The sequence below is a fragment of the Oncorhynchus kisutch genome, linkage group LG2 (genome assembly GCF_002021735.2).
Source record: "Oncorhynchus kisutch isolate 150728-3 linkage group LG2, Okis_V2, whole genome shotgun sequence".
Taxonomy (NCBI): domain Eukaryota; kingdom Metazoa; phylum Chordata; class Actinopteri; order Salmoniformes; family Salmonidae; genus Oncorhynchus; species Oncorhynchus kisutch.
Genome location: NC_034175.2, coordinates 29,811,707 through 29,835,283, shown reverse-complemented (window position 1 = coordinate 29,835,283; position 23,577 = coordinate 29,811,707). Strand labels below are relative to the sequence as shown.

General features: G+C 41.9%; 1 protein-coding gene across 12 annotated transcripts in view; it reads right to left on the bottom strand.

Annotated features, from left to right (window-relative positions):
* The window catches only part of ptprub (protein tyrosine phosphatase receptor type Ub), a 350,658-nt gene that overhangs the window by 53,380 nt on the left and 273,701 nt on the right, over positions 1-23,577 (bottom strand). For 4 of the 12 annotated variants that reach the window (XM_031793010.1, XM_031792998.1, XM_031793002.1 and 1 more), the window contains exons 15-18: positions 21,301-21,330; positions 20,973-21,130; positions 10,097-10,284; positions 6,235-6,358 (exon numbers count right to left, since the gene is read on the bottom strand). In XM_031793010.1, the coding sequence (XP_031648870.1) occupies positions 6,235-6,358; positions 10,097-10,284; positions 20,973-21,130; positions 21,301-21,330 (500 nt within the window). The remainder of the gene's footprint in view (positions 1-6,234; positions 6,359-10,096; positions 10,285-20,972; positions 21,131-21,300; positions 21,331-23,577) is intronic. The other 8 variants (XM_031793031.1, XM_031793036.1, XM_031793040.1 and 5 more) reach the window with 3 other exon arrangements.

Genomic DNA, 23,577 nt, shown 5'->3' with positions numbered 1-23,577 from the left:
TCAGTCAATTGAAATGAATTCATTGGGCCCTAATCTATGGATTTCACATGACTGGGAATACAGACATGCATCTGTTGGTCAGAGATACCTTAAAAGAAATATAGGGCCGTGGATCAGAAAACCAGTCACTATCTGGTGTGACCACCATTTGCCTGTTACAATGCAACACATATCTTTCGCATAGAGTTGATCAGGCTGTTGATTGTGGCCTGGGGAATGTTGTCCCACTCCTCTTCAATGGCTGTGCGAAGTTACTGGTTATTGGCGGGAACTGGAAGAGGCTGTCCTACACATCAATCCAGAGCATCCCAAACATGCTCAATGGGAAGACATGTCTAGTGAGTATGCAGGTCAGCTTCCAGGAATTCTGTACAGATCCTTGCGAAATGGAGCCATACAATATCATGCTGAAACATTAAGTGACGGGGGTGGATGAATGGCACGGATCTTGTCACGGTATCTCTGAGCATTCAAATTGTGATCGATAAAATGCAAGTGTGTTCATTTTCCATAATGTATGCACGCCCATACCATAACCCAACCACCTCCATCGGGCACACGCTGTCTGCCATCTTCCCGGGACAGTTGAAACCAGCCTTCATCCGTGAAGAGGACACTTCTCCGCGTGCCAGTGGCCATCGAAGGTGAGCATTTGTCCACTGAAGTCGGTTACGACACCAAACTGCAGTCAGGTCAAGACCCTGCTGAGGACAACGAACACACAGATGACCTTCCCCGAGACAGTTTCTGACAGTTTGTGCAGAAATTCTTTGGTTGTGCAAATCCAAAGTTTCATCAGCTGTCCGTGTGGCTGGTCTCAGATAATCCTGCAAGTGAAGAAGCCGGATGTGAAGGTCCTTGGCTGGCGTGGTTACACATACTCTGTGGTTGAGGCCAGTTGGACGTACCACCAAAATTCTCTAAAACGATGTTGGCGGCAGCCAATAGTAGAGAAATTAACATTCAATTCTCTGGAAACAGCTCGGTGGCTATTCCTGCAGTTAGCATGCCAATTGCACCCTCCCTTAAAACTTGAGACAACTGTGGCATTGTGGTGTGTGACAAAACTTCACATTTTAGAGTGGCCTTTTATTGTCCCCAGCACATGGTACACCTGTGTAATGATCATGCTGTTTAATCAGATTCTTGATATGCCACACCTGTCAGGTGGATGGATTATCTTGGCAAAGGAGACATGCTCACTAATAGGGATGTAAACAAATTTTTGCACAACATTCAAGAGTTTTGTGCGTATGGAAAATGTTTTGCCATAATTTATTTCAGCTCATGTCAACATGGGACCAACACTAAGGAAATCAAGTCAATTAAAATACGTAAATTAGGCCCTAGTCTATGGATTTTTGTCACACCCTGATCTCTTTCACCTGTCTTTGTGCTTGTCTCCGCCCCCCTCCAGGTGTCGCCCATCTTCCCCATTATCCCCAGTGTATTTATACCTGTGTTCTGTTTGTCTGTTGCCAGTTCTATTTGTTTCGTCAAGCCTACCAGCAGTTTTCCCCATGCTCCTGTCTTTCTCTAGTTCTCCCGGTTTTGACCATTCTGCCTGCCCTGACCCTGACTGCCGTTCCGTACCTTGTCACACCGCCCTGGATTACTGACCTCTGCCTGCCCTGACCCTGAGCCTGGCTGCCGTTCTGGACCTTTCGGACTCTGTTCTGGATTACTGACCTCTGCCCACCCTTGACCTGTAGTTTGCCTGGCCCCCCCCTATTTTTTTAAAATAAACTTTTGTTACTTTGAAACTATCTGCATCTGGGTCTTCTCCTGAGCCTTGACAGATTTTACATGATTGGGAATACAGATATGCTTCTGTCGGTCACAGATAGGGCTGTTGCGACAATGACCGCAGTAAAACTCCATGTTCAGTCACGGTAATCTCCTTTAATGCACTCTGGATATGCTTTGGTAGTACCCAACTTGCTAACTACCATCAGGTCCTAATGGCCTGGTACTCAGGGCACTATTTTCCCTCCAACTACTCTAAAATAAAACCAAATTAAATTGAAAATCACAAACACTTATCATCAAAACAGTATGCCTATACTTTTAAAACTCACCTAAAGAAGTTCAACAGCAGGTTGAATCTGAGCGGAAAACGTTGATGTGGATGTTGTTTCAAAGCCTAACACCACGAAATGGACTGCACTTTCTAAGGTGATGATTCATTCAAACCACCATTTGCATATTAGAGCTTATGCAAATGTTTAAGGCCAAGCCAAGCCTGGTTACCTTGTGCTACGCTTCAAAATATCTATCCATGAGTCTGGGAGAGAATGTATAGCCTAGGCGATGCTGTTGGTTCATTGATTATGCAGGGCAGCTAACAGTTAGCCTACAATCAGTGAATTTGTATTTGAATAGCCTAGTAATAAATAGGGGATTTTTTATAATTTAAATTGAATTGGGTGACATTACATTTATCTATACAGCATATCTCACGTTTCCATCCACTTCTCTTTCCATTATTCCTTTTTCGAGTTCACAGACGGCCTGTCAACGGTTTAGTGAAATATGTTTTGTTGCGAAAACATGTTACTATCAATGTTCCCAAACAAATTTCACACCCAAATTAAGCACTGGGTAGCTGCAAGAACAAGGTTGGAGAGCCCATGGCATACATAGTTTGGGCAGAAAATGGTTAAACAGTGGTTAATGCGTGGAATAAAATAAGTGTTCTTAAATGTATTTCTCAAAGCACATGCTCCACTATAAAACTGAAGTATCCGTTTGGGAAAGGGCGGCCTCAATTCGCTATTCGAGTGCAGATGTCATTTTTCACCTCACCCTATTCCTGCCCATTTGATAATGGGCAATTCTAAATCAAAACTAGTTTTGCATATTAATAAAGACAAGATTTAATTGAGAATATAGTCTGATGAGTGAAAATAAGATTAATTGATGAGAGAACAACTGTGCAGAATGAGGCAAGCAACAGAGCGCAAGCTTTTTTTGCTACTTTCTCAAATAGTGAATAGCCTATAGTCGCAACATGCAGGTCAAACATGTTTTGATTTCTAAAACATTCTAAGGTGTGTCTCATTCACAAATAAAGTTGACAAATAACTCAATCTAGTATATAGGAAATGATCACTTTTACGCTCAACATGGCCACTTCACACGCACAGTCGCTCCGTATTGGAAAAAATATCCTTTACATTTTATTCAGCTACGTTCGATCATATTCTTCTTACAATAAAATCATGTAAATTAAAATAATAGCACGGGACATAAGCATATCTTCTCAGCTAAATGAACAAGCCTACAGCATATGGCATGGAAGATAGCCAAACAACATAGGCCTACAGTAGGCTTTCTTTATATAATAATGTTTCTTTAGACCTGACTAAAATCAAAACTATGAAATAACACATATGGAATCATATAGTAACCCCAAAAAAGTGTTTAATAAATATTTTGAGATTCTTCAAAGTAGGCAACGTTTGCCTTGATGACAGCTTTGCACACCTGGAATGCATTTCAATTAACAGGTGTGCCTTGGTAAAAGTTACTTTGTGGAATTTCTTTCCTTCTTAATGCGGTTGAGCCAATCAGTTGTGTTGTGACAATGTAGGGGTGGTATACAGAAGATAGCCCTATTTGGTAAAATACCAAGTCCATATTATGGCAAGAACAGCTCAAATAAGCAAAGAGAAATGACATTGCTTTAAGACATGAAGATCAGAAATGTGAACAAGTGCAGTCGCACAAAAAACATCAAACTCTATGATGAAACTGGCTCTCGTGAGGACCGCCACAGGAAAGGAAGACCCAGAGTTACCTCTGCTGCAGAGGATACATTCATTAGAGTTACCAGCCTCAGAAATTGCAGCCCAAATAAATGCATCGCAGAGTTCAAGTAACAGACACATCTCAACATCAACTGTTCAGAGGAGACTGTGTGAATCAGGCCTTCATGGTCGAATTGCTGCAAAGACACAACTACTAAAGGACACCAATAAGAGGATGAGACTTCCGAGTAATGGATATTAGACTGGTGGAAATCGGTCCTTTGATCTGATGAGAACAAATTTGAGATTTTTGTTTCCTATCGCTGTGTCTTTGTGAGACGCAGAGAAGGTGAACGAATGATCTCCTCATGTGTGGTACCCACCGTGAAGCATGGAGGAGCAGGTGTGATGTGTGCGGGGGCTTTGCTGGTGACACTGTCTGTGATTTATTTAAAATTCAAGGCATGGCTACCACCGCACTCGGCAGCGATACGCAATTTGCGATTAGTGGGACTATCATTGGTTTTTCAACAGGACAATGACCCAACACACCTCCAGGCTGTGGAAGAGCTATTTGACCAAGAAGGAGAGTGATGGTGTGCTGCATCAGATGACCTGGCCTCCACAATCACCCGACCTCAACCCAATTGAGATGGTTTGGGATGAGTTGGACGGCAGAGTGAAGGAAAAGCAGCCAACAAGTACTTAGCATATGTGGGAACTCCTTCAAGACTGTTGGAAACGCATTCTAGGTGAAGGTGGTTGAGAAACTGCCAAGAGTGTGTAAAGCTGTCATCAAGGCAAAGTTATTTTGAAGAACCTCAAATATAAAATATATATTTTATTTGTTTAACACTTTTTTTGTTACTACATGATTCCATGTGTGTTATTTCATAGTTTTGATGTCTTCACTATTATTATACAATGTAGAAAATAGGGAAAAATAAGGAAAACCCTTGAATGAGTAGGTGTGTACAAACTTTTGACTGGTATATAAACTCAGCATAAAAAGAAACTTCCCTTTTTCAGGACCCTGTCTTTCAAAGATAATTCGTAAAAATCCAAATAACTTCACAGATCTTCATTGTAAAGGGTTTAAACACTGTTTCCCATGCTTGTTCAATGAACCATAAACAATTAATGAACATCGTTAAGACACTAACAGCTTAGAGACGTTAGGCAATTAAGCTCACAGTTATGAAAACTCAGGACACTAAAGAGGCCTTTCCACTGACTCTGAAAAACACCAAAAGATAGATGCCCAGAGTCTGAGCTCATCTGCGTTAACGTGCCTTAGGCATATTGCAAGGAGGCATGAGGACTGCAGATGTGGCCAGGGCAATAAATTGCAATGTCCGTACTGTGACGGACAGCTGATCGTCCTCACAGTGGCAGACCACGTGTAACAATACCTGCACAGGATCGGTACATCGGAACATCACATCTGCGGGACAGGAACAGGATGGCAACAACAACTGCCCGAGTTACACCAGGAACGCACAATCCCTCCATCAGTGCTCAGACTGTCTACAATAGGCTGAGAGAGGCTGGACTGAGGGTATGTAGGCCTGTTGTAAGGCAGGTTCTCACCAGACATCACCAGCAACAACATCACCTATGGGCACAAACCCACCGTCACTGGACCAGACAGGACTGGCAAAAAGTGCTCTTCACTGACAAGTCGCGGTTTTGTCTGACCAGGGATGATAGTCGGATTCACGCTCATCGTCGAATGAATGAGCATTACACCGAGGCCTGTACTCTGGAGCGGGATCGATTTGGAGGTTTCCGTCATTGTCTTGGGCGGTGTGTCACAGCATCATCGGACTGAGCTCGTTGTCATTGCAGGCAATCTCAACTCTGTGTGTTACAAGGAAGACATCCTCCTCCCTCATGTGGTACACATCCTGCAGGCTCATCCTGATATGACCCTCCAGCATGACAATGCCAACAGCCATACTGCTCGTTCTGTGTGTGATTTCCTGCAAGACTGGAATGTCGGTGTTCTGCCATGGCCAGAGAAGAACCCGGATCTCAATCCCATTGAGGACCACGTCTGGGACCTGTTGGAACGGAGGGTGAGGGCTAGGGCCATTCCCCCAGAAATGTCTGGGAACTTGCAGGTGGAAGAGTGTCCAGCAAGAACTGGCAAATCGGGTGGCCACACCAGATACTGACCGTTTGATTTTGACCTCCCCTTTGTTCAGGGACACATTTTTCCATTTGTGTTAGTCACATGTCTGTGGAACTTGTTCAGTTTATGTCTCAGTTGTTGAATCTTGTTATGTTCATACAAATATTTACACATGTTGACAGTGAGAGGATGTTTATTTTTTTGCTGAGAATATGCATTTTTAGCTCAGGTTCGTCCACTAAGGTAAATATATATATTTTACATGGAAGACCTGGCCAAAAGATCCCACATATCAATAATTACATGGCAAAAGAATAAGAACACATATTTGTGATTGACAATATTGCTTACGGTGATCAGTGCTTTCGTCACAAGAGGGCTGGCATGTCCATGATGACTTACATCCCATCAACGTGTCATGCCTCCCTTTAGTTTTGTCCTTCTTTTTGGTGCAGTCCCAGCCATCAAAGAAGCTCTGTCGAGGTGTAGGGAAGTACATGTTAATGATACTGTTACCAATACCACTCTTCCCCTATCGTGTCAAACATATTTACAATGTGTCTCTTCTAAACCATTATATCTGCAGTTGTCTGTTGTGTTTGAGTGACGTAAGGGGGAAATAGAAAATGAGTGGGTATAATTGCAGCAATATCTGTCAAGTAGTGAGCCATTCGGACTGAAAGGGAGTTCAAAAGCATCATAGATGCTACCTGTTCACATTAACTGATAATACCTGTTCACATTAACTGCTAATGCAGAACGTGTGGAAGAGCCTTTGCTACAGGGAGGGGTTGAGGGCCCTTGGAGTGTGGTGTCAGGAAAACAACCTCACACTCAACGTCATCAAAACAAAGGAGATGATCGTGGACTTCAGGAAAGAGCAGAGGGAGCACCCCCCTATCCACATCGACGGGCCAATAGTGCAGAAGGTGGAACGTTTTAAGTTCCTTGGCGTACACATCACTGACAAACTGAAATGGTCCACTCACACAGACAGCGTGGTGAAGAAGGCACAACAGCGCCTCTTCCAGAGGCTGAAGAAATGTGGCTTGTCACCAAAAACTTTTACAGATGCACAATCGAGAGCATCCTGTCGGGGTGTATCACTGCCTGGTACGGCAACTGCTCTGCCCACAACCGCAAAGCTCTCCAGAGTGTAGTGCGGTCTGCACAACGCATCACCGGGGGCAAACTACCTGCCCGCCAAAAATATCATCAAGTACAACATCCACCCGAGCCACTGCCTGTTCACTCCGCTATCATCCAGAAGGAGAGGTCAGTACAGGTGCATCAAAGCCAGGACCGAGAGACTGAAAAACAGATTCCATCTCAAGGCCATCAGACTGTTAAACAGCCATCACTAACATTGAGTGCCTGCCACCAACATACTGACTCAAATCTCTAGCCACTTTAATAATTAATAATTAAAAATTGGATGTAATCACTGGTCACTTTAAACAGTGCCACTTGATATAATGTTTACATACCCCACATTACTCATATGTATATATTGTACTCTATACCATCTACTGCATCCTGCCTATGACGTTCGGCCATCACTCATCCATATATTTATGTACATATTCTTATTCATTCCTTTACACTTGTGTGTATAAGGTAGTTGTTGTGAAATTGTTAGATTACTTGTTAGATATTACTGCATGGTCGGAACTAGAAGCACAAGCATTTCGCTACACTCGCCTTAACATCTGCTAACCATATGCATGTGACCAGCAAAATTTGATTTGATTTTCTCTCTCTGTGTGTGAACATGAAGCTCTCTAGTGAATCCCATACATCCTGGCTAGTCACGGCTCCATGCACAACTCTGTTCCAACAAGTTCCTCTCATCAACATGCTCCACTATCGCCATCCCATGACAGTCCTGACTCAAGGACAACCCCAGCAGCGGGATCCAGCTATATTATGCTCTCATCAGCCAAACTAATCCTCTCCCCTAGTATGTGGAGCCAAGTCCCCGCCCACACACACCTGTGGTTGTTCAGCCACCAGAGGGGACTGTGGGTGAATCCAAGCCTGCATGCTGAGCAGGGGATTACAACCCCACTGCTCCCCACAGAGAGAGAGAGTAACCACCCAAACCCTGTCTAGGGGGGTTGCGGGGAGGGGTTAATTGGTTCTGAGGATCACACAAAAAATTAAGAGAAAACTCAGATGAAAGACAAAGACGAGACACAGTGAAGAACAGTCTGAGCCGTTACATAACTGTGTCATGAATAATTTTGCTGCAGTGGTTTCAAATTATCGCTGTCTTTTTTTCTCCCCCAGTGCAATATCACTATGTCAACCATCCCACCGGTGTTGACTACGTTCCCTTTTCCTAATCATAATGATAGTATAAGTCAACATCCTGAAGACACAATTGAAAAACTGACTAAATCCTTGGCTGTGATCTGTGAAAACAGCTCTTGTTGTGTTTACTTCATTCCACACAGAAACCTTCTCTACTGTATCTAGACATACAATAAATCGATCGATTATGCCTTTCAAGCTTTGCCTCAAGGTGATGCCCTGTACAGCATAGTGAATGCTTCAGTTCTCTATATCTTAGTGTTTACCTGCAAGTAACTGCAGTGGGAATACAGGTCCACCCACAGCTCAGACATGCCAGTCCCTTCCAACACACTGCGGAGAGCTGATCAATATCTCTGAATGTCCTACATTGGCATTCCACTGGGAAATAAAGCCTAGGAGGTCAGGAGAGCATGATAGTCCTCATTGTTTTCAATTGTAATGGAGAGAGACATAGATAGAGAAAATACAGGGAGCTGAATATAGATTTTTGTTGTGGAGAGTTTTGCCTGTGGGGGACAGTTTAATGAGTCTACAAGCGGAGTTCCAGAACCAGAAGGGCAAACATGTACCAGGGAGAAATTGGGGAGTGAGATATTTTCTATCTTTTCCTTGACATGTGACAGGGAAACCACAGGCAACAGACAGGGATGTAGCTCACCCCAGAGTCTGCTCTTGACTGGAGAAGTAGCCCACCGGGGACAAATGTTTCAGGGCTGTTTGCCCTCCAAAATGTGGCCCGACGCATCCAGAGAGCCATGGAAATCAGCCGTTACAGAGGTACTGGAATAATAAGTGGGTTGAGTTCTGCTTCTCTCCCAAAACAAAAACATTTCCCTCTCTACCTACGGTAAAGTACAGACTCAATTCCACAGTCTGAACGTCGAAAGATTTAATTTAATTTATTTAACTAGGCAAGTCAGTTAAGAACTAATTCTTATTTACAATAACGGCCTACCCAGGCCAAACTCCCCTATCCAGGACGATGCTGAGCCAATTGTGCACCGCCCTATGGGAGTCCCGATCACGGCTGGTTGTGATACAGCCCAGGATCAAAACAGGGTCTGTAGTGGCGCCTCTAGCACTGTGATGCAGTGCCTTAGACCGCTGCGCCACTTGGGAGCCCTCAGGAGATAAGTGAACCAAGAGAGACTCTCCTTAACACACACTCCCTGATGCATAAAGAAGTTTGGAACAGAGCCTATAAGTCCCCCAAGGCTTCTCTCCTTAATTGTAGGCAATGATTTCACAAAATATCTCCCACGTTGTGCCGTGCACCACTTAAGAACACTTTCAACTTGGTGGCATCCTATACATCACACCACAGCCACTTGGCAGTGGTGAAGCCCAAAAGCCTCTATTTAGAATTGTCCTCCAACCAGAGTACAGAGGATCTTCTTTTATCATTGTGGTACTGGAGGACAGCCAGGGGTTGGGAGCCACCGAGCCCCCGATGCTGAGGCAATTGGCGGTCACTGGGCTGGGGAACAAAGGGCCTCCTGGTCTGGAGAACACCTGGGGATTAGGGGGCTTCATCAGCTACACTGCTACAGCAACTCTGACAGAGGGGCTATCTGAGCTCCAGACAATGATGATTTAATAGTCTCACAGTCAACTTGGTCCAAGAAGTTTATTTGAACCCTGATCATACATTTCTGCAGTCTGTAAGAACTGGGATGTGAGTGATAACTTCACACAATCTGACTATTAACTGGATAATCTGTCTACAATTTTGACTTGTAAATTATGAAAATTTCTACATTTTAAACCCCTAAACAGTGTATGATGACATGACTACAAACTTCTATTTTCTCACACCTTCCCCAGCAATAGACCCTTATACCATCCAAACGCACATCAGCCACAACCATGCACATCAGCCACAACCCATACTGCCTACCTCATACTCCTGTTTGAAGCCATAGCCCTCTGCAGTTTTCATCTGGTTGATGTGTTGGAGAAGGTCGGCCACGCGCACAGCAGGGTGGAGCTGACCAGTGTGGTAGGGTGAGCCCTTACGCCCACACTGGCGTCGCGGCGAACCTCCCAGAAGACTACTGGACTCATTCACTGAGCTACGCTGCTCACCTGTGAGAGGAGAACAAAGGAAGGGGGCACCGTTAGGCATAGGGATACACACAAAAGGTGGTATAGCTTGTTTTAGAGAGATGTAATGATCGAATATTGTAAGAGCTTTCATTGTCTGCCTATGTGCCCCCGTTATTTATCCTACGGTTCTGACTTGATGTACAGGGAGAATACTGTAAGAACGGCCCATGACCTGAATTATGTCGCTCTGTCAATTAAAAAAATGATGAACAAATAGGCGGCATATTAAGATACATCGGTTTCAGCTTGCTCATGTCCTAATCCAAATTACAGCATGCCTCTTAACTGCTTATCGTCATATATGCCATTGCCATAATTTGTACATCTGCATTATTATATTGCTTATATAGGTCTCTCATATTAGCATCTTATTAATAATTTTAGGCAGTGTTAATTGCTTTTTACATTGTGTGTTATAATTAGCTAGACTGATTTTCTACACGAGGAGGGTGGTAAGGTACAGACCCAACAACATTATATTATAGTATCCCCTCCTTGACAGTCTCTTTTGTTCAACAAAAAGTTCAGTAATAGACCAATGTAATTCCAGTTCATATTGTGACGGTTGTTTTGTTTGCACAATGCGCTGTCAGTGCGTCTGTATATTGTCTATAAAAGTGGATCCTCATGATTGAATTGTCCTTCCTTTTTAGACCACATAGGCCTATTAAAACACTTCAAATGGTAGACAAACAGCTGAGTCTGGGTCTCTCGCTCTCTGTGGTGACTTAAAGAAGAGTAAAGTTAAGGCCTCAACATCTTGCGGAATTTATCTGAACTAACATCTGAATTTCAGTCGCTGTCCATTTCAAAATTGCTGAATGACTTGGCCTACCTCATCGCAGCTCGTTTTGCTTGCACTTGCTTATACATAGAGCTAAGCGTTAATTATATAAGAACAAACATTGTGAACATAAATTTAATAATGTTTGAGTGTTGTTCCAAAGGGAAAACTAATGTCGACATTCATTATTATTGAAAGAGAATGTGGTTCTTATCCAGTTACACAAATCAACAAGGAGTCAATAGAAAGCATATTTATTTAATCAAGTCAGCCATAAGCTCCACTCTCGGGACAGCTTTAAGTGGACCCTAAACTTCTGTGGGCACCGTTTGTCAGTTGTAGTGCATTAACTGCATTTAATGCGTTGTTTAGAGAGAAAAAATGGGTTGTTTGACATGCTAAAAACGCCACTGCATAGGCTATAGGTATATAGAAAAATTCATGTGTCAGATTGGACCCAGCTATTGTATGTATTATTTAAGTTGCTGACAGTAAAGTGAGATTAGTTTGTTATATAGGTTTGTTTGGGTAGTAATATTTGATTGAGATGACACCATCCAGTCTCTCTTTGATGAACTATTAAGTACATCAGGGCCCAGTTGTATAAAACATCTAAGTGTTAATTTTCCATTACCTAATGGAATTGTTTAAGGGTGTTGCATAGAGCCCCTCAAATATTTCCTTAGTTTGAAGGCATGTATGGCAGAAAGAGTATCTGGTTACCATGGAAATGGCCAGATTCACTGACTAAACTCAAAGAGATTGCTTTCATTTTGTGAGATAGCAAAATAAAACTTCTACAAATCAAGACAGGATAACCAAATTTGCTTCAGAAGGTAATAAACCACATTTCTTGAAGTAACTTTTTTCTCAACTTGTTTATATTACTTTCTAGTACGTCAAGCTAGCTTGCAGAGTAGCTATGTCCTCTGGGTCAATTATGGGGATTTTTTTAAATAAATAAAAATATAAAGATCTTTATATGGTAAGTTCACACTACAATCATCCCAGTTTTTTTAACACCTCTCTATCAAAGTATGTTATGCAATTTAACCCTCAATTTCACTGTTTTTTTTTACCCTTGTCCCTGACCCAAAATTTTGAGTTTCTACTGTTTTTCTATGAGAAAACATTAATAATTGCACATTATATAATGTTATCTACTAGAGAAAGAGTCAAATAAATAAAATATATATCAATATTTATTGTGAGTATGCCCTTTATATTATTATTTACACAACATACCTGTCCTTTGGTTAGTGGTGTCATTTCCACCAATGAGGGCAAATTCCTCAATAAAGTTTTGTCAAGAGAATGTTAATTTAGTTACCATGGAAACGTATTGTGAAGCTGAAGCACATCGCTGCAGTGGATAGTTGTTCCAGATGTGATGTCCAGAAGTTGAAGCTAAATCTAGGAAAATATTGCTTGTGGAGAGAATATTTTTTAATTGTCATTCATTTTTAAACAGGCTATAATTTCTTTCATTTGTGGTAGAATTTTGATTTTATGTATTTAGTATAAACTCGATGCTAGCCGAAATACTAGCCAAAGCATGCTAACCAGTCTGTTATTCTTTGCTCAAAACTGTAGAAGCGTCATTTCCATGAAAGTCATTTCCATCTCAAACTTAACAGTGGTGGAAATTACAAACAATTACAAACATCTATTATGTTATTACTTTTGGTTTATTTAATCATGGTTTAAATCAATTGAATCTAGAAAATGCTCCAAGGTGTGCACAAGTTGAAAAAACCTAAGTAGTATTGTTCTTTGCTTTTAAAAGATACCACATAAAACAGCAGATGTCACAGACATAGAAACCAACTAAAAATAAATAACCTATACGATACCAGGAACATCTGCAAATAGACAGGGAGAGATACTGGAAGAAAAAAGAAAAGGGAGAAGTGAAATCTATCTCTGAGTTTACAAAGCGAAAACAAAGAAGCAAGGGAAGGAAATGGAAATGCAACCAACGGAATAGAAGACATATTTGAAAGAGAACAGTTGCAATGGAGACCTACCTAACAGGCAACACACCACCTCAGTCACCAGATGACTTGCAGCCAGAGCATGAGGACAATCATCATCTGCAACAGGAATGAGAAGTCGGATACTTGTTGGAAGGAAAAGGTTTGGAAGAGGTTGCTCAAAAACAGAGATCTTTGCATGACAAATGTCAAACTTGATAAAACTTTACGGAAAGCTGAGAAATACAAAATAAAGTATGATCAACTGATGAAGAAAATGGAGAGATAAGATTCCCCAAAGACAAAACAGGAAATGAAGGGAACTCCGAAGGATTTTATAGTTTCAAAATGGCATCATTACAGAGTTAAAGCAAAAGTATCAAAAAATGTTTGCAGTGCCAAGGACAAACAAATGGCTTCAAAAATGCTCAGAGGCAACATCCTGAGAAAGTATGGCCTGGTCAAAGGGCAAATGAAAACAGGCCAACAAGTCTTCAATACTCCAGGAGAAAAAGTGTAACATAATTACAAAGCCACAGAAGAGAAAATCACTAGATTCTATGAACGTGATGACAACAGTAGCGCAACAACAGAGAAAAAGGACACACTAATGAGGAACAAGAAGAAAATCAGTAGTGCTTCTTGAATGGCACAATTCAGAACCTTTATCAGAATTTTAAGAGGGAATATTCAGAGATGAAAATGTCCTGTGAATTCTGCAGAAGACATCCGTTTGGGGTTGTCAAGCCAACAAACCCATGCCAACCTCCAGCTCATGGCGGTAAAACTACAGCATCACAAAGGGTTCAGCTGCAGCAACATTAAGAACCTTACTGAGTCTTTGTGCTGTGAGAACCTGAAGAAAGAGTGCATGTACAGAGTGCTCCCTTTGCCAAGCAAAAGAGCCAACATCTGCTGGTGAGCAGACATGGTGGTTTGAGTTGAAAAACAAAGCTGAAGAGAGAGAAGGAAAAACCAAGAGGGAAACTTGGAGAAGTTCACAGTACATTTGACAGTAAAAGAAAAGGTGTGTGGAACACTGCAGATTCTACTGTAGGACTTCTCCAAAGGATTGAAAGAGAAGTTGGGGGAAATACATGTACACCATTCAACATCAATACTCCAAACAGAGAATTAAAAGAGGAGATCATCGTGCATATTGACTTTGCAAAGATCTACCTGTATAATTACACTAGTGAAATACAGGCAGTTCACTTTGGTGTATCTCACAAGCAGGTGAACCTCCAGACCCGTGTTGAACAAATGATACAGTTTCCCTTGTCTCATTGAGCTCTTCTATGCAAATGACCCCCCTGCAATCTGGGCCGATATCTCAAAAACACTGGCCTACTTCTTTGAGCCCTGCCCATCAGCTACTTTTCGAAACATACTTTGTCTTAAATTAATTAAAAGATTACCAATGGTTGTTGTTCAAACTGTTTGTAATAAAATATTGTTTTCATACTTATTTTTTAATTTTTTACATAGATGTCATTTCCACCACACCCATATTTTTGGGGTAAATTAGTATATTATTTATAATTGACATTGATTGATTTGTTTTAGATGGGGAAATCATATGGTCATTATCATAATCTCTCAAAAAGATTGGGTGGAAATCTCTCATTTTTCATGATAAATACTTTTTTTTCAGTTTATACATTCAGGCATTATGTTGAATTATTAATATTAGAAAAACTAATAATCACTTAAAATATTATTCAATACAAATTAATGTACAAATGTGTTATAAATTAGTTTTAAGATATTTCATTTTCAACTAAAATTGCCATGATGGAAATTAAAGTTGTCTGTGGCTGTCTGAGAAAAATGATATATACACTGCTCAAAAAAATAAAGGGAACACTAAAATAACACATCCTAGATCTGAATGAATGAAATATTCTTATTAAATACTTTTTTCTTTACATAGTTGAATGTGCTGACAACAAAATCACAAAAATTATCAACGGAAATCAAATGTATCAACCCATGGAGGTCTGGATTTGGAGTCACACTCAAAATTAAAGTGGAAAACCACACTACAGGCTGATCCAACTTTGATGTAATGTCCGTAAAACAAGTCCAAATGAGGCTCAGTAGTGTGTGTGGCCTCCACGTGCCTGTATGACCTCCCTACAACGCCTGGGCATGCTCCTGATGAGGTGGCGGATTGTCTCCTGAGGGATCTCCTCCCAGACATGGACTAAAGCATCCTCCAACTCCTGGTTGGTGGATGGAGTGAGACATGATGTCCCAGATGTGCTCAATTGGATTCAGGTATGGGGAACGGTCGGGCCAGTCCATAGCATCAATGCCTTCCTCTTGCAGGAACTGCTGACACACTCCAGCCACATGAGGTCTAGCATTGTCTTGCATTAAGAGGAACCCAGGGCCAACCGCACCAGCATATGATCTCACAAGGGGTCTGAGGATCTCATCTCGGTACCTAATGGCAGTCAGGCTACCTCTGGCGAGCACATGGAGGGTTGTGCGGCCCCCCAAAGAAATGCCACCCCACACCATGACTGACCCACCGCCAAACCGGTCATACTGGAGGATGTTACAGGCAGCAGAACGTTCTCCACGGCGTCTCCAGACTCTGTCACGTCTGTCACATGTGCTCAGTGTGAACCTGCTTTCATCTGTGAAGAGCACAGGGCGCCAGTGGCGAGTTTGCCAATCTTAGTGTTCTCTGGCAAATGCCAAACGTCCTGCACAGTGTTGGGCTGTAAGCACAACTCCCACCTGTGGATGTCGGGCCCTCATACCACCCTCATGGAGTCTGTTTCTGACCGTTTGAGCAGACACATGCACATTTGTGGCCTGCTGGAGGTTATTTTGCAGGGCTCTGGCAGTGTTCCTCCTGCTCCTCCTTACACAAAAGCGGAGGTAGCGGTCCTGCTGCTGGGTTGTTGCCCTTCTACGGCCTCCTCCACGTCTCCTGATGTACTGGCCTGTCTCCTGGTAGCGCCTCCATGCTCTGGACACTACGCTGACAGACACAGCAAACCTTCTTGCCACAGTTCGCATTGATGTGCCATCCTGGATGAGCTGCACTACCTGAGCCACTTGTGTGGGTTGTAGACTCCGTCTCATGCTACCACTAGAGTGAAAGCACCGCCAGCATTTAAAAGTGACCAAAACATCAGCAGGATGCATAGCAACTGAGAAGTGGTCTGTGGTCACCACCTGCAGAACCACTCCTTTATTGGGGGTGTCTTGCTAATTGCCTATAATTTACACCTGTTGTCTATTCCATTTGCACAACAGCATGTGAAATGTATTGTCAATCAGTGTTGCTTCCTAAGTGGACAGTTTGATTTCACAGAAGTGTGATTGACTTGGAGTTACATTGTGTTAAGTGTTCCCTTTATTTTTTTGAGCAGTGTACATTCTACGATCACAGCCATTATCAGATATTATTTCTAGACAAATCAAAGACAAGTAGAATAGTGGTAAAATGGTGTTTCAGTAAGTTTCATTTCTGAAAGCTTGCAGGGCCAAAGTGCCCAAAGTTGCAGAATCACCCAGCTAAATATAACTAGCCAGCTAGCTTTCTAGCTAGCTGGCTTGTGCACCTTCCATTATTTAGCTAAGGAACTACAGTAGCTGATTTATGTTTTCCTTTTGTAACCAGAGCAGATGAAGGCAACATTAATCTCCACAAATGCTATTTACATCGATACTGAATGAAGCAGTTAAGGGACCTCATGGGCACCCTTAACTTTTTCACTTAATTTAACATTTAACCTTAAATGTTTGTTGCAACTGACTTAAAGATAAGGAAAATGTAAGGGAAAAGATAGGGGGGAAATTAACTTAGTGTTTTACAGTGGTTGCTCCATAAATTTTGCGATTATGCTGCGGTACTTAGAAGTCATTTGTGGTTTAGCATGGTACCCTGCGTCACCACTTCATCGCTCCAGACCAGCGCAAGGGGGAGCTAGAGCACTGAGGATGTTTTTGGGTCCTACTGTGTCTCTAATTGACAATGAATGGGCGACATAAACCTAAATAGAAACTGATAATTGTGCTCATGACTGTATGTTTTTCTCCCTCTAATTAGCCTCTCTGGGATAGGCTTCCCGTCAGTGGGACACCTGTCGACAGCTTCCGGTGAAATTGGAGGGCGCACAAATAAATAAATGAATCATTAAAATGATGGATATTAAACATCTAGGTACTTATATCGGTTGAAAGCTTAAATGATTGTTAATCTAACTGCATTGTCTGATGTGATTGTTTGAAGACGGCGTGCCACACATTTTTCAACCAGCACAGGCTTCGTAAATTTCACAAATAGCGATTAAATATTCACTTACTTTTTGAAAATATTCCTCTGACTTGCAATCCCAAGGGTCCCAGCTACAACATGCATGGTCGTTTTGTTAGATAACATCCTTCTTTATATCCCAAAGTCAGTTTAGTTGGCACCATCAATTTGAGTAATCCACTAGTTCAACGTGCAGAGAAAGGAATCCGAAAAGCTACCGCTAAACGTTGTTAAAACATGTCAAAATACATTTCTATTTAATCCTCAGGTACCCTAAAATGTAATTAAACCATAATATTTCATACGGAATGTAGTATGTTCAATAGAAAAGCCAAATTAGCAAGTGCGCGTCCTCTTCATCGCACGACACAGACTGATTTCCAACTCTAACTCCCAGTACCAAAACTCAAAATTCTTCCTCGTTTGGGAAGAAACAAGCCTGAAACCTTGTACAAAGACTTGGTTTTGGTTTTTATTTGGATTGTCTCCTACCATATCAATTGTGTTATAGTGTCATACATTATTTAAATTTTTACAAACTTCAAAGTGTTTTCTATCCAATAGTACCAAATATATGCATATCCTGGCTTCTGGGCCTGAGTAACAGGCAGTTTACTTTGGGCATATCAGTCAGACAGGAAGTGGAGAAAAATAGACCCTTGCCTGAAGAAGAAACTTAAATAAATAATTTGAAATAAAATGTATTTACAAATTAGTAACAATGTCTCACCCCATGTTCAAGAACAGCCTTTTTCCTCGCTCATTTTACATTATCTGATAACAAAATCTCCCAAATATTTTTTTTTTAACAAAGCAATTATTATTATTATTATTATTATTATGTAAAAGCCCATAGGATATTCTCACAGATACATTATTAACCCTGCTTTTAGCAGGACAATATATGTTGGTCATAGCTCCTGAGTGGTGTACAATGGGATTGCCTTGCAGTTCTCCAGCAGTTCTCTAGCTGTATCCACTGAAAGTGCGTGAGGTTCAAGGCACGAGGGCAGGGGGCACGGCATAGGTTGCAGAGCCGCACACAGAAGACAGACTTAGCCCATGGAGGAGGGAGTGGGGTGGACCCCCACCCCGCCTCACTCGGTAGCACAAAGCAAAACTTTAAGGGGCATTGCACTAATAATGGCGCAGACTAGAGAAACTTTCCCGCTGTTCTAGCAGGTAGCTGGACAATAGACTTGCCTAGATGGAGGGTAGGGGGAGAATTCTATCGAAATAAATGTTTTGGCCTTTACAGATATTATTTTGGCCTTTATTCAGATTAAAAATCAAATAAAAAAATTGAGCGGGTTTTTCGTTTTTCTTGGAATATAAACACCATAATATTAATACAAATATGAATCAAATGAATCCCAAACTCTAAAAGTAATTGGAAAGGTAGATACAAAATATTTGTGACATTGTGGTGACAAAGAATGTAAACAAGATGCTGTGTTTTTATTTACAGTAGTGATGGACAGTTGGTGGCATTTTGAAAACAGGTTTTCAAACACTTTGTAGCCTGTTTATCAGGACAATAGACTCTTTATAGCCCGGCTACTTTAGGTGTGAACATCTCCCTACCTGCAATGTATTCGATGATTAGGTACTCTGAAGTGTTACATTTCTAACTCAAAACAGTGGTACAGTATTTCTTCATCAACATCTTTATGCTTTCGTTAATAAAATAACTAGGTGACATTCAAAATGCATGTGGTTATTTAAACTACATTTTAGTTACACTTCCACCTTGCCACGTTTCATCTTCAATGCCCTTGCTGATGGAAGGAGGTTTTCACTCAAAATCTCACGATGCATGGCCCCATTCATTCTTTCCTTTACACGGATCAGTCGTTCTGGTCCCTTTGCAGAATAACAGCCCCAAAGCATGATGTTTCCACCCCCATGCTTCACAGTAGGTATGGTGTTCTTTGGATGCAACTCCGCATTCTTTGTCCTCCAAACACGACAAGTTGAGTTTTTACCCTAAAGTTCTATTTTGGTTTCATCTGACCATATGACATTCTCCCAATCTTCTTCTAGATCATCCAAATGCTCTCTAGCAAACTTCAGACGGGCCTAGACATGTACTGGCTTAAGCAGGGGGACACGTCTGACACTGCAGGATTTGAGTCCATGGCGGCGTAGTGTGTTACTGATGGTAGGCTTTGTTACTTTGGTCCCAGCTCTCTGCAGGTCATTCACTTGGCCCCCCCGTGTGGTTCTGGGATTTTTGCTCACCGTTCTTGTGATCATTTTGACCCCACGGGGTGAGATCTTGAGTGGAGCCCCAGATCGAGGGAGATTATCAGTGGTCTTGTATGTCTTCCATTTCCTAATAATTGCTCCCACAGTTGATTTCTTCAAACCAAGCTGCTTACCTATTGCAGATTCAGTCTTCCGAGGCTGGTGCAAGTCTACAATTTTGTTTCTGGTGTCCTTTGATAGCTCTTTGGTCTTGGCCATAGTAGAGTTTGGAGTGTGACTGATTGAGGTTGTGGACAGGTGTCTTTTAAATATTTTGTATTTTCCACCATAATTTGCAAATCAATTCATAAAAAATCCTAAAATGTGATTTTCAGGATATTTTTCTCTCATTTTGTCTGTCACAGTTGAAGTGTACCTATGATGAAAATGACAGGCCTCTTATCTTTTTAAGTGGGAGAACTTGCACAATTGGTGGCTGACTAAATACTTTTTTTGCCCCACTGTATTTGTTGCATTGTAGTATCATTGTGATCATCATCATGTCATTTTTACTATATTGTAGAACAATATGAAGACATCACAACTATGAAATAACTCACATGGAATCCATTAAGAACAAAACAGCCAAGTCCTTCGTTCCAGTCGAGGAATTGAACCCCGGTCTCCCGCGTACGACACAGGGATTCTTTAGCTAAATAGCCCAGCACTGTTGTACAGCACCATATTTTCCATTCCATCCTAACAAAAACTCGGAGGGTTTTTCATTTTTCTTGGAATAGAAACACCATAATATTTATAAAGCAATATTTCTTAAAATCAGTCTCATATACTATGTTCTTACAAAAAAGGTTTAAAATGCTCTAGTACAGCCACTATTGAAGGCTATCAAATGCTTCTCAAAGATACCCTTTGGTGATCAAACTAGCATTAATGGCACTTAAATAACTTGCCATAGAATTTTGCGGCACCACGCAAGTGGTGTATGCTGCAACTTTTAAAGGACGAACCACTGTATGCAACTGAGCCCAGGACATGTAAACCAAGATTATTTCTTTCCTTTTCTGTTATGAAACTTCATATTTCAAGATATCAAGATGAGAAGGAAGATGACTAGAATCACAAATCATTTTCTTGCCTGAAGGTGTTTCACTTTACATCTGTTTGCAATTTTCTTTTTCTCGTTATCTTATTTTAGACTGTGGATCTGCTGCAGGGAGTATAGCTGCTTCGGAGGTATATGACACTTTTCTAAGACTAAATGGATGTTGTGGGAGGTATAAAGTTCACACACAATATTGTGGAAGCATTTTGGGAAAAACATTAGACCTCAGGTTTTCCACAAATTAATCATAGTTTGATTACTGGTGTCAAGTTTTTATTTGAAAGCACATACTGCAGGTGTTTATGTGTGTGTGTGTGTGCTTACTGCGCGTGCTGCAGGTGTGTGCCATGCGTGCTGCAGAGAGGGCCATGCGCTCATCCTCCTGCAGGGTACTCTGGTCAGTGAAACTGCGCTCCATCGAACCCATGTGATTCTTCTCCTGACGGTATGTTATGGGTGTCTTATTTATGTTCACTGGCTTCCTACAAACACATAGAGAGAGAGAGAGGGAGTGGGAGAGGAGAGGGCGAGGGGGATAGAGAGAGCAACAGTTTTATTTGGCCACAAACCCTTCATTGGCAGGCAGAGAGCACAAGCATGTGAATGATCGATTAGCAAAACAATGGAAAGGTAGGAGGGTGGCGTCACTTACGGATAGTAAGAGTAAGAGTAGTAGTCCCTTCTGGCAAGTGAGCGGGAGGGAGGGCAGAGAAAAAAAAATCAAGATAAAGAAGATATGAAATGCAAGAAATGCCGGCCAAGGGATGGATTCATTAACGTGAAAATGGCAACAGTCTCTGCAACGTCTACTTGGACTGTGTGACTCACGCATTTACCCAATGGTGACAGGACCAAACCACAGCTAAATCAGCTAGACCAGCCTCTAATTGAATGTCGAGTAAACGAGTAAACCATGTCGCTTCCTGCAAGAGCAAATGTAGCAATCATACCGCTAAGAGCTAACTTCATGGTGGCTTAGTGGAGCAATCTGGAATAATGTGTTGGGGCAAGCAGCACTAGCTGCTTTCTTCTCCAGGGTTGTGGATGCCATAGGTGTGGACTCAAGTCACAAGACTTGAGACTCGACTTGAGGCTCGACAAGTGATGTTGGTGGCCAGAAACTTTCTTGCCTGGAAAAGAGAGGCTGGATGTCCTCCCAAAGATATGCTTGCTGTGCATAACCTCCTGGATGATGATATGTTTCCTTCTCTGAATGAAATCATTCACGTTGCTCTCACAATTCCTGTGAGCAGCTGCTCCTGCGAAAGGTCCTTTAGTGCACTGCCGTATGCACCCCTGGTTGCGTAAGACAATGGGTCAGAAAAGGCTTTCCAGTCTTGCAGCCATGTCCATTGAGGGTGGGTGTTTGGGCCACTAAGCCATAATAGTGTCATTGACCACTTTGCCACCTTTAAAAATAGGAGGTACACTTTGATGCGTCCACCCACAAAATAAGTATCAAAAGAGAGAAGCAGGAGGAGCAGTTCCTTAATATAGGTTCTAATATTTGTTTGGGATCTTTCTTTTTTATCAGATTATATTCCTAATTATTTTATTTAGCTCATTAGTTGAATTTAGTTTTGCCCCTTTGTGGATGAAACTGTTTTTTTCTAATGGTATAGCATGACCCGCATCTCTCGCTCTCTCCCTTAATTTAATCCTCCCGTGTATGATAGTTTTGGCCTGCAACACTAACGACGCCTTTTGCCTATTCCCTGCCTGTACTTTAGTCTATCGGATTTCCTGTTATCAACCTATTGCCTGATCTCCTAGATGATGTTACTAGCCTTTTCCCTGCCTGTACTGTTGCCTTTTTGGACCCCCTGTGTATGACCTTCTGCCTGCCCCTGGACCCAGCTACCTGCCTCTTCCTGTGGTCCTTTACCAATAAACACCTGCTGCGCCCTGCGCTTGAAACCAGCACTCTGTCTCCCATCGTGTTCATTACACACAGAAACTAGGAGACGGTTATAATTTTAGCCAACCTTGACCAAAAATAACCTTATTTTGATAGAATATTCCTGGGGGAGAATGCCTAGACCCCCAAAAGAGGCTTAGCCCCGCTATCCATGAATCTCTAGTGACGTCGCTGGTTCCAGTGAAGGGGGATCTTAATGCTTCAGCATACAATGACATTCTAGACGATTCTGTGCTTCCAACTTTGTGGCAACAGTTTGGGGAAGGCCCTTTCTTGTTTCAGCATGACAATGCTCCCATACACAAAGCGAGATCCATACAGAAATGTTTTGTCGAGATTGGTGTGGAAGAACTTCACTGGCCTGCACAGAGCCCTGACCTCAAGCTCATCTAACACCTTAGGGATGAATTGAAAACGCAGACTGCGAGCCAGGCCTAATCGCCCAACATCAGTGCCGACCTCAGTAATGCTCTTGTGGCTGAATGGAAGCAAATGGAAAGCCTTCCCTGAAGAGTGGAAGCTGTTATAGCTGCAAACGGGGGAACAACTCCATATTAATGCCCATGATTTTGGAATGAGATGGTCGACAAGTATCTAGACCTATGAAAAATATGTCTCAAGTTATTTTATGTATCGATTTTTTTTGTGATTTTTTTTTTGAATTGGGGCTGCATGCATGTATGCCTTTGAGCAGACCTGCATACAGTCGAGAATCCATCTCGTCCAAGCAGGGGAGCAACAACTCTGTTTTCATTGTTTGGGAACATGACAATTCTGTGCCTAAACCCAAGTAGGTCTCCAGCATAAAATCTCCAATTTTTCTTTGTTTGCGCTTTCTTGCTGAATCTGCCTCTGGAATATTGTGAATTTCACAGAGTGCTTTGGTTCTGTCAAAGTTCTGTTGTAAATGCATCTGTGCGTTTGCCTACCAGTGTGTCACATACAGCTTGTTTGCCAAAACAAGCTTCAGCCAGGTCTACAGTCTGTTTCTGGAGGAATTTATGTAATCCC